This window comes from Protopterus annectens, chromosome 12.part0, assembly GCF_019279795.1.
Source record: "Protopterus annectens isolate FY-2018-M chromosome 12.part0, PAN1.0, whole genome shotgun sequence".
Taxonomy (NCBI): Eukaryota; Metazoa; Chordata; order Ceratodontiformes; family Protopteridae; genus Protopterus; species Protopterus annectens.
The window spans coordinates 1,128,943,717-1,128,954,155 of NC_056746.1; the positions used below are offsets into that span (position 1 = coordinate 1,128,943,717).

The 10,439-nt window shown below is 46.1% G+C and overlaps 1 protein-coding gene across 3 annotated transcripts in view; it reads right to left on the reverse strand.

The window, feature by feature from the left end:
* MYBL2 (MYB proto-oncogene like 2) overlaps window positions 1-10,198 on the reverse strand; it is a 779,549-nt gene extending 769,351 nt beyond the window's left edge. For all 3 annotated transcript variants that reach the window (XM_044090138.1, XM_044090137.1, XM_044090139.1), the window contains exon 1: window positions 9,947-10,198. In XM_044090138.1, coding sequence (XP_043946073.1) covers window positions 9,947-9,966 — 20 coding nt within the window. In that variant the 5' untranslated portion in view covers window positions 9,967-10,198. The remainder of the gene's footprint in view (window positions 1-9,946) is intronic.
* Between the last annotated feature and the right edge of the window lie 241 nt (window positions 10,199-10,439).

Consider the following 10,439-nt stretch of genomic DNA (forward strand, 5'->3'; position numbering starts at 1 on the left):
TTTTCCTGAAATGTAAGTAATAACAGAGTAGTTTACACTAGTTATGCAGGAAAACCATATACATACATTCTAGTGGTGAACAAGGAACGTAATGGGCATCGCCTAAGGCCACTATCACCAGGAAGTACCAACTTTTATTACCCTTTAATATCATTATCCTTAAGAGATCTTTCAGCCATGACCTTGTTGTAGTCATAGGCGGTGTACAAAATGGGATAAAAAAATACTGATCTTGGCCATAATAGTATATCAAGGCCTCAGTTATAACTGTGCTGTGGAAAAAGTCAGACTGAACATTTATAAAACCATTTAGTGATGACCTTCCTGACTACACTGGTGTTCCAAACATTCTGTCTTGTAAGGATCAGGAAATATTAATGACTGCATATATTTCCAAGCACAAATTAATTCATCCATTTTCCAACAGCTACTTTTTCCTGATAAGGGTAAGGTGGGGAAGAGAGCCTAACCAGACAGGCAATGGGTGTAATGCATGAACAAATCAAGGAAGGGACTCCAACCTATCATACAAAGTCAGCATAACCCAAGCAAACGCACACAGATAATACTCTGGCCAGAGACCAGGCAACCTGCCACCAGCCTGTCCATCCTGGGAGTAGGAAGACAGCTGTGGCTTGCAGCTTGGGGACACCTAGTCGGATCTCTCAAGTGCTGTACCTGTAAAGTTCAAGCCTATGAAGAAAACATTCTGCCTTCTTGCATATGCATGTAGCCAAACGAGCCACACTCCCTTGGGCTGGTTGCATGTAGCAAAGCTCTGAGTCACCATGAGGGACTAAGATGCTCCTGTAGGGGACGAAATAGGCTGCTCCACAAGACCAGCAAGCAAACTGGCCTGCTTCTAACTATGTGACTGCTGGGGAATGCATAGGCCAAATTGAGTACACAAGCAGGAACAAATAGGCTGTAAGGGTATTTTCTAATATGGGAATGCCAAGCTCTCAACCCAAAAAATGAATGAGCTAATCAGCTGAATGTAACAGAGCCACTGGACCAGTCCTAAAAAAACACACATGCACACACACACACCCACACGCTCACTCGCGAGCAGGCTCAAGCACAATATAGTCGACATATCTTTGGGATGCTAGACCAACAGGCAAAAATAAACATAGAAAGTACCCCGACCAAGAACCATGCAATGTGTACTACACAAGCTCACAATCGTTTTAATGCACTACTGCCAAGACAGAAAATTGTTCAATGTATTGAAAAATTAAGAATGTGTTTTGAAAAACTGCTTAACGGTCTAGAAAATACTTTAAATGATGACTTAAAGTTACCATATTTAACTGAATGTGCTTAAAAGTTTTAAGTTACTGCATTTTAGAATTACTTATTCATTGTATACTGTAAAAAAAAAAAAAAAAACTGACAAGTTTGCAAAGTACTGACATAAAATGAACAGAAGTATGCTTTAAACAAAAGAGAGAGAAAGAGACAGAGAGAGAGAGAGAGAGAGAGTGAGCCTCCCTCCATCCAAAAATGTGGTCAGGTTTAACTTAACTTCCCCAAAGGACAGATTTGACAGCACCAGCTCTTCTACCACCATAACAAAGGCCTGGCACCCCAAAGCAGATTCTTTACAAAAGGCACACTATAACCTCTAAGATTGTTCCTCTGAAGAATAACTGGATAGTCTATACTGTTACTTCTGGCATGAGTTAATGAGAAGGCACAAGCTGAAGAAAAGTCAACCTTGAAAGATTAGAAGTGCGTAATAACACTCCTTGAATGCCATGTGGCCAATGGCTGAAATGCATTCCTAATAAAATCTGAACAAAAAGAGTCTATGGCTTTGACAGGATTTGTGTAATGCTGCTAGGAACTGCAAAGTGAAGTGGCCCTTTCTGTTAAATAAACTAGACGGATACTGAAAATCATGATCTGAAGTAGTTAACTTCATTTTATCTGCAACCTGTGGGTATACAGACCAGCATTGGATCCGAGCCGGCAACTCTTTTTCTAGCATCTGCTCCAAGCTTCGAGCTCCTCACCTTACCCATAATGCCCTACCATCTCCTATCTTCCCCAGATCTCGTTTGCCGCGCCAGTAGTGTGCATCGTGGTCTCCTTTGCTCCGAGCTCAGGGATAGCAAGTGGTATTATTACTTAAATCTAGTGCGTGTCTGAGTGATTTTTTTCCCCTTCCTCCCCTTGTTTAGTGTATCGCTTGTTCGGTTTAAAAAAGTTTTGCTATCTTGGTAAAGTAGATGTTAGGCCTGCCCTTCCCCTACCTGTGTTTGTGTGTGTTTTTCCTGGTAGGTAGTATTTTTCCTTTTGCGTGCAGAACCATGGCTGATCAGCCAAAATCTGTTTTCAAGAAATGTACAAAGTGTGGCCATAAACTCTCCCCAGCTGATGGTCACGCACTGTGTGTGATTTGCTTGGGAGTGGCACATTTGTCCACTCAATGTGCTATCTGCACCGGGTTCAACCAGAGGGCCCTTAGGGATCGGATGGCCAAGTTAGTAGCCAAAGGCCTTCTCCCCACTGCCATGCTGGAATCTGCCACGGCCTCTGTTTCTAGTATTCAACCTTCCACCCAGACAGGGACTCAACCTCCCTCTTCTTCTTCTGGTGATGGGTCTAATAAAGACAAATCTACAGTCAGCATGGCTGACAAGGAAAAAGAAAAAGACAAAGAAAGGCGAAGAGAGGATCGAGAGAAGAGAAAGGACAGACATCGCAAGAGATCCCCGTACAGGGAGCTCTTTCTTAGTCCCCATTCTAAGGCCATGAGGCCCATTTCTCCATGACTCCGGTCTCCTCGTTTCTCACCGGAGCCAATGGAACATTCGGACCAGAGGCCTTCCTCCCCATTGCGCAGACCAGCCAGATCTGAGTCGGTGGCCTCTTCTAGGTCGACTCCGAGTTTATCGGACATGGACAGGATGATGCGGAGATTCATTCAGACCCAAATACAGATGGGAGTCGTGCCAGGCCCCTCTCCCTCTGGAAGGGGGATCTCCATGCCTTTTTTCTGCCCCATCTCTCCTTCCCCGATCCGTGCTTCGACTTCAGGGCTCTTGGATCAGAGGATTTTTGGAGCTGGTAGCTCGGCGCCGACAATTCCTCCAACCTCTACTCCGGCCGTTACCTTGAGTTTCTTCTAATCCGAGTGACTCTGAGCCGCGGACAGGGAGTTGGACCCGAGGGAATGGATTCTTCGGCTCCGACCTTTTCAGTTCCAAACCCATTCCCTCGGACCTCAGGCTACCCTGGCTTCGGCTCCGTACCCCGCTTAGGATCTGGGGAGGGCGTCTTCCTTACTGAGTGCTAAGGAGGTCTGCTCTCCTTCGGTCTTTGAAGTGGTGGAGAGGGTTCTCTCCCAGGGATTGAGACCCCAGCCAATCCCCTCGGATACCACCCAGGCCCCCCAGGATTTGGCGACGACTCCCTTCATCCTGTCTCAGGGACAGCCCATGACAGAGGATCCCCAGGTTAATTTCCCTGAGGAAACCCCTGCGGCTCACAAATCCCCTACTGAGAGTCCCACTGAAGAGGGTCACCGTAAGCGGAAGTGCAAAAGGAGGCACTTGGACTCCCGAGTCCCTCACTATGGACACTGACTTAGATGAAGGAGAAGGTTCCCCCAGGTCACCTCCCGAAGACGTCTCCTTCGGAGAAATCATGGAGTTCCTCCACCAAAGGGAAGGTTGGTCAGCCCCAAAACCTTCTGGGGATGAGTCAGTGTTCCTGGAGGCCTTTGGCAAGGGCCCATCTACTTCCTGGGTGTCCCCACCAGGTGGACCCTTTGGTGGACCTTATCACCACACGGGCATGGAAGGAGCCTGACACCGTAGAGCCCATCCCCAAACGCCCTGACAAAATTTTCTCCCCCCCTTCCGACAGACAACCTTGGTCAAAAGGGGCCCCAGTTGACACTATGTTGGTTGCAGCGGCCACAAAGAAGGAACTAGCACAGGAGAGTTCCTCGGTCCACCCTCCAAACAAGGAGTCCAGGTCAGTGGATAGGTTTGGGAAGCGCGTCTATTCCTCAGTGACCTTTTCAATCCGTGCACTGAATTATTTGGCACATGTGATCAGGCTTCAGCGAGACCTTGCTTTGGAATTTGCCAAGTCGCCCCCATAGTCTTTATCGCTACAGGACAGACAGTTGTTCTCTGTGAAAATGTCTACTCTGAAGTCAGTCTCAAATACGTTGATGTGACTCCTTTCCCATCCCACGGAAGGAGCAGCTAGGGCGGCTGGGAAAGCCATAGCCATGAGGCGTCATGGCTGGCTCAGGTTGTCTCAGTTCGCGGACCCTTTCAAGGCGTCGTTTATCAACGCTCCGTATGACGGTTCTTCCCTTTTTGGGAAGACAGTATGTGGCACACTTGTCCAGAGCAAAAAGGACAGGAAGACTTTGTCTGTCATCGGGATCCGCTTCTCTAACCCTCAGCGGTCCTTCTCTAGGAATCAAAGAGGGCAGAAGAAGATGTGGTTCCAAAAATCTCAGTTTTCTCAGGATTCTCAGGACAACTATTCCCCCAGAGGGTGACAGGATCGATGCCGACCCAGAGGTAGAGGGGGTCCCAGGAATTTTAGGTCTAGGGAACCCTTTTCTGATAGACCCGGTCAGCAGCCCTGAAGGGCTGTCTGACTGTCCTACTCTAAAGGCAGTCGGGGGAAGATTGTCCTTACACCCTAGTGGCATGGGAGTCCATTACGACAGATTGCTGGGCGTTACAGATAATATCCAGAGGTTACTCTATCCCTTTTGTTGTCCCTCCAAAATATTCCAAAACACCTCCCGGATGTTCCATCCGCTCACAGGGAGGCCGCAGCTCTAGAGGTTTCAAAGCTGCTTCTAAAACGAGCCATCGAACAGGTCCCCCCGATCAGTCCAGATCAGGCATCTACTCAAGGTTCTTTTTGGTGCCAAAAAAGACGGGGGACCTCAGGCCCATTCGAGACCCATCAACATTAAACCTGTCTGTAGCCAAACAGAAATTCCGCATGGTCACCCTACAGTCCATTCTACCTCATCTCCAGGAGTGTGACTGGATGTGCTCGTTAGACCTCCAAGATGCTTACTACCACATGAAAATACACAGAAGCTCCAAGAGGTTTCTGTGCTTACGGCTGGGAGCCGGTCATTTTCAGTTCAGAGCCCTACCCTTTGGTCTCACCACAGTCCCCAGGGTGTTCACCAAGGTAATGGCAGTTGTAGCGGCTCACCTGAGGCTTCAGGGTATTCAGATGTTTCCATACCTGGACAGCTGGCTCTTCGCTGCACCCAACAAGCAGCACCTGTGTCTGGCCCGAGATTACTTCATTCAGTTGGCAGATCTACTGGGAATTACAGTCAATGTTCAGAAATCCCATATGCAACCAGTACAAGTTCTAGACTTCATTGGGACATGGCTAAACACTTTGCAGATGAAAGTATTCTTAACCCCAGACAGGATCTTACACCTCAGGTGCCAAATAGCTCAGATAGCGAACTCCAAGTTTCCAAAGGCGAGGAGGTTCTCCGGGCTCTGGGCTCCATGGCTGCCGCCATATCGATTCTCCCTTGTGTGCGCCTTCACATGCGGGTTCTTCAATGAACTCTGGGTGTTAAATGGTCTTGGCTAGACCTGCCCATGGAATTTCCGATCAAGACCAGTCACGTCTGCAGGATGTCTCTTCTTTGGTGGTTAAGTTCACCAGAGATATCAGAACGACGCCCCTTCGCATCATCTCCAGTCCAAGCCACAGTGACCACGGACACCTCCCAACTCGGGTGGGGGGGACACTGTTTGGGAAGGACAGTCCAAGGCACATGGTCCCAGTCAGAGACCAAGTTGCACATAAATGTTCTAGAGATGAGGGCAGTGCTTTTCGCATTGGAAGCCTTTTACACTGTCCTTCCTCTCGGACTGATTGCAATTCAGTCAGACAACATGTCGGTTGTCTGATGTATCAAGAAGCAGGGGGGAAACCAGATACTACCCTATGTCGCGAGGCCATGAGAGTGCGGGAATGGGCGATCTCCACCGGTCGGTTTCTGATAGCAACGCACATCCCGGGGTGCTCCAACATTTTAGCTGACAGATTGAGTCGGGCTATTCTGACACCATATATGAGTGGTCTCAGTCAGTAGCGGAGGAGATCTTCCTTGCATGGGGTCAGCCTTGCTGCAATCTCTTCGCATCTCCTTCCAACGCAAAGTGCAGTGAGCTCTTCGCTCTGATTCCCTCACCAGGGCAAGTCCCCAGAGACGCCCTAGTCCATGCTTGGCCCCCCGGGCTTCTGTATGCTTATCCACCATTGCCACTCATTCCGAAGTTTCTTTAGAAAGCTTGCCGACTGCGGTGCAAAGTGATCCTCATTGTCCCGTTCTGGCCTCGTCAGGTTTGGTTCCCATTCCTTTGGTCTCATCTCTTAGCACCCCTGTGGGTTCTGGGTCCCTGCCCAGATCTAACCTCCCATCCGTCAGGGGCCAGTCCACCTGATCTGGGCAGCCTCAAGCTGACAGCCTGGTTGCTCCAGTTCCGTTGATTGCCAGGACTCCAAGTCTTTAATCCCCAGTAAAATCCATTCTGGTGGCTTCTCTTAAAGACTCCACTAGGAAACTTTATCGCAGTAAATGGAAGCGCTTCTCCATTTGGGCCTCACAGAGAACACTAGATCTTTTACAGCCCCTGTTCCAGCAGTGTTGGATTTCCTGTCTGGTATTTTTCAGCAAGGAGCTAGTTCCTCCACAGTGAAAGTACAATAGGCAGCCATCTCCAATTTTCACATTGGTAAAGACAACATTGCCTTAGCCTCCTCTAGGCTGTGTAAGGCCTTTCTTAAAGGTACTTTTCTGTTACGTCCACCTGTCAAGGATTCAGTGCCTCCTTGGGACCTTACCTTTGTTTTATATGCATTGGTGGCTCCTCCTTTCGAACCTGCAGCTTCGGTGGATTTGAAAATTTTGTCCTGGAAGACCGCTTTCCTAGTCGTCATTACATCTGCTCTGAGGGTTTCTGAGCTTCAAGATCTGTCAGCCGTGCCTCCATATTGGGTCTTCCACAAGGATAGGGTCCCTCTCCGTACTAATCCTTCCTTCTTACCCAAAGTGGCATCTGAAGCCAACATAAACCAGTCCATTAATCTGCCCGTTTTCTTCCCTAACTTCCAAAATAAAGGCAAATACAAACTTCATTTGTTAGATGTTCATAGACAGCTTTGTTTTTATCTTCATAGAACGAAGTCTTTCCGCAAGACTGACCAATTGTTTGTTTCCTTTTCCAAAGCATTTATGGGAAAAGCTATTTCTAAAGTTTCTTTGGCCAGATGGATCACTCTTTGTATTTCACATGCCTACAAAGCAAAAGGTTCATCTCGTCCTGGTATTGTTAAGGCTCACTCTACCAGGTCCATGGCGACTTCTAATGCCTTTTGGTCTAAGGTGCCTTTGGACGACATTTGTGCAACAGCGACCTGGGCCAATTCACATACCTTCATTTCCCATTACAAATTAGATCTGATTTCTAGGGGTAGAGCATCCTTTGGCTCTGCGGTGCTCAGGAATATCCTTCCATAAGGGCCTCCCAGGATTGTCCCACAGGTTGCAGATAACTTCTTTATCTGAAGTAGAAGTTATGTACTCACCATAACGTTCCATCTGAGTAGTTATACTTCATTTTTCTGCAACATTCCCTCCCCTCCGTTCCCCGGACCTTGTCCTGTCTTTTCAGGTTTGGTTCATTGGGCTGAGTTGCTTATGTTTTTAGTTGCAGCAAACTCGATCTGAGCGAAGATAGGAGATGGTAGGGCATTATGGGTAAGGGGAGGAGCTCGGAGCTTGGAGCAGATGCTAGAAAAAAAGTTGCCGGCTCGGATCCGATACGGATCCATATACCTACAGGTTGCAGAAAAATGAAGTATAACTACTCAGATGGAACGTTATGGTGAGTACATAACTTCTTTTTTCACCTTTAGGTTCATAGGTGAATACTACCTACCCCACATGGCCATTTTAAGTCTAGACAATAACTTGGTGAAAATTAAGATGAATAATAAATGCTTTGAAGGGCCATTTTAAGTCTAGATAATAATTTGAGGTCAGAATCAAACCTTTTATCTTGTGTCTATAGGGTGAAGACTTTAACCATTATGCCACCCCCTCCATCCAAGTAATTTGTTCAAACTCACACAGCAGACAAATGAGAGCTAAGAGAATCAAACCCTGCACCACAGGAACTAGAGCTCACAACCTTCACCTATGCACCAACTGCCGGACAAAACAAGTTAACTATTATACAAGCCCCACAAGTTTACATACATACTAAGAAAAACTTGTTTAAAAATGTTACCCCTACTGCATGCTGTAACATTATTTAAGACGGTTATCTCTATAAAGATTTTCACACTGGCCGACCATGCAGGGATTTACTCTTTGTGAAAAAACATATTTATGACAAAGTCCAGTAATGCACTCCACTAAGACGTAATACACCGTGTACTGTGCTCATGCCTCCTACCTGTATGGCAACAAGTGTAAAATCATAACTGTAGGGCAGATGACAGATATTGCCAGCATGCATTGCAAAATACTCAATGTAGTGAGCACACAACCACCACCTGCAGATCAGAAACTGCAGTGCAATATATATTCCCACCGACATCTGTAAAGAAAGGTAGAATACAGAGGAAATGCCCAAGTCAACATGCATCCATAATTCTCATATGGAAGGGCACTGCCCAAGTCAGCATGCATCCTTAATGTTCATTGGGCTATGCACATCTACCAGACAAAACCCAGGAAGACCTGAATATTAAACGCTACTGCCACTAGCAAAATGCATACTGTAGGGAAGGACATGTAATGTACAGCCCAACTAGCTGAGTGCAATGTGTAGTTACCTACAATCAGCAAAGTGTATTGCAGTATGTAGCATTTACAGGCACCTTTAGCATTCACTGTCTAAAGCAAAATTAGCATTACTGGTTCTATACATCTAAAAGTAGGCATAAACAGAAAATCAGCCACACAACAGACATCTGCCAATCATGACCAGTAGGTGTAAGCATGTGCGTTAGTCAATAAATAAATAATATGCAATAACAGCAAAGATTCACCAGCTCCTGCCATAACATATTTTTGTAATACACAAAAGACAAACTACAATATACTGCCACCTGGAAAATAATACATTGCAAGTATGAAACAGTACAATAATGGTGTGCCACACAGCCATGTAGGAATGTATGCACCCTAGTGTATAATGAAGCACAGCTATGGACAACCATCAGATATTAGTTGCAGATTACTGATCTCTGCATACCTGTCAGCTGCACACTACCACAACAACTATGGTTTTATTTGACTGTAACACCTCATTAGAAAAACTAATTCAAGCCAAATAAGCTGCCAGGGTGTCCAGGTGCAGGGAGAGAGAGAGGCCAAAAACATAAAACACAACATGCATGCTCCAAAAAGTCACTCACAGAGGGTAATGCATGTGATCAAATACTATTGATTATGGTTATATCTAAGCAATTTTCGCAAGAAAAGCAAGGGGCAGAAAAAAAATTATACATAGGAATGTTTCGGTCCCAAATGTAACATTTCAGAGGAAAGCTTTCAATGTTACTTTTGGCCTCACATTGTGCCATTATTGACAGAACACTTCCATATGATCAACAGCAAAACCGATAGGACAACACGCAGCATAATCACTTTGGCCATTGTGTTTACAAGCTAGAAAGTAGCCATCAAGAGCAAAATCTTACCAGCTGCCCACCCTAAATTAATTTACTGCAACAAAGGGTACAGTGAAGAGCGATATTACACACAAATCCCCACCCAAGGAGCTCCATCTAATGCAAGGTAAGCACAAATGACATTTACCTGACATTTAAGGCAGTGGCATATAAATCACTATATTGGAACAGCTGTTAAAGCGGGGGGACTAAAGCAAGCTGAGACTTTAGCTTAACCTACCAACGAGTCCGCCGCGCCATTTCCGAGACCTCTGTTTCCAGCCACGCAAAATATTGCCCGCCGGTGGCTCGGACCGGGCTCCGTTGTCTCCGTTCTCCCCAACGTGTTTGGTTTCTTGAAAAGTTCGGCTCAGACCCGGTGGACCTAGCAGCAATCAAATGAGCACAGTAAAGCAATTTTCTATCTCGCGCCAACCCTAGTGCACTTCCTTCGAGACCTAATGCGCATGCTCTGTGGAACGTAAATTCAGAGACCTCCAACTGAAATCGAATTGGGAAGAGCGGGGTATACTTTCCAATAAAAACAACAATGTGTTAGTATTAATATCCAGAACTTATTTAAACGTACATAATATGTATCAACCGTTAGACACAGACTCTGAAAAGTGACTGACATATGTCATTTTCTTTCTCTTTTTTCCCTCTGTGGTTTTGAGAAATCTGGGAAATGTAGTTCGGGTATTTCAGGTGCAAGTAGGGGCAAATACATTTTA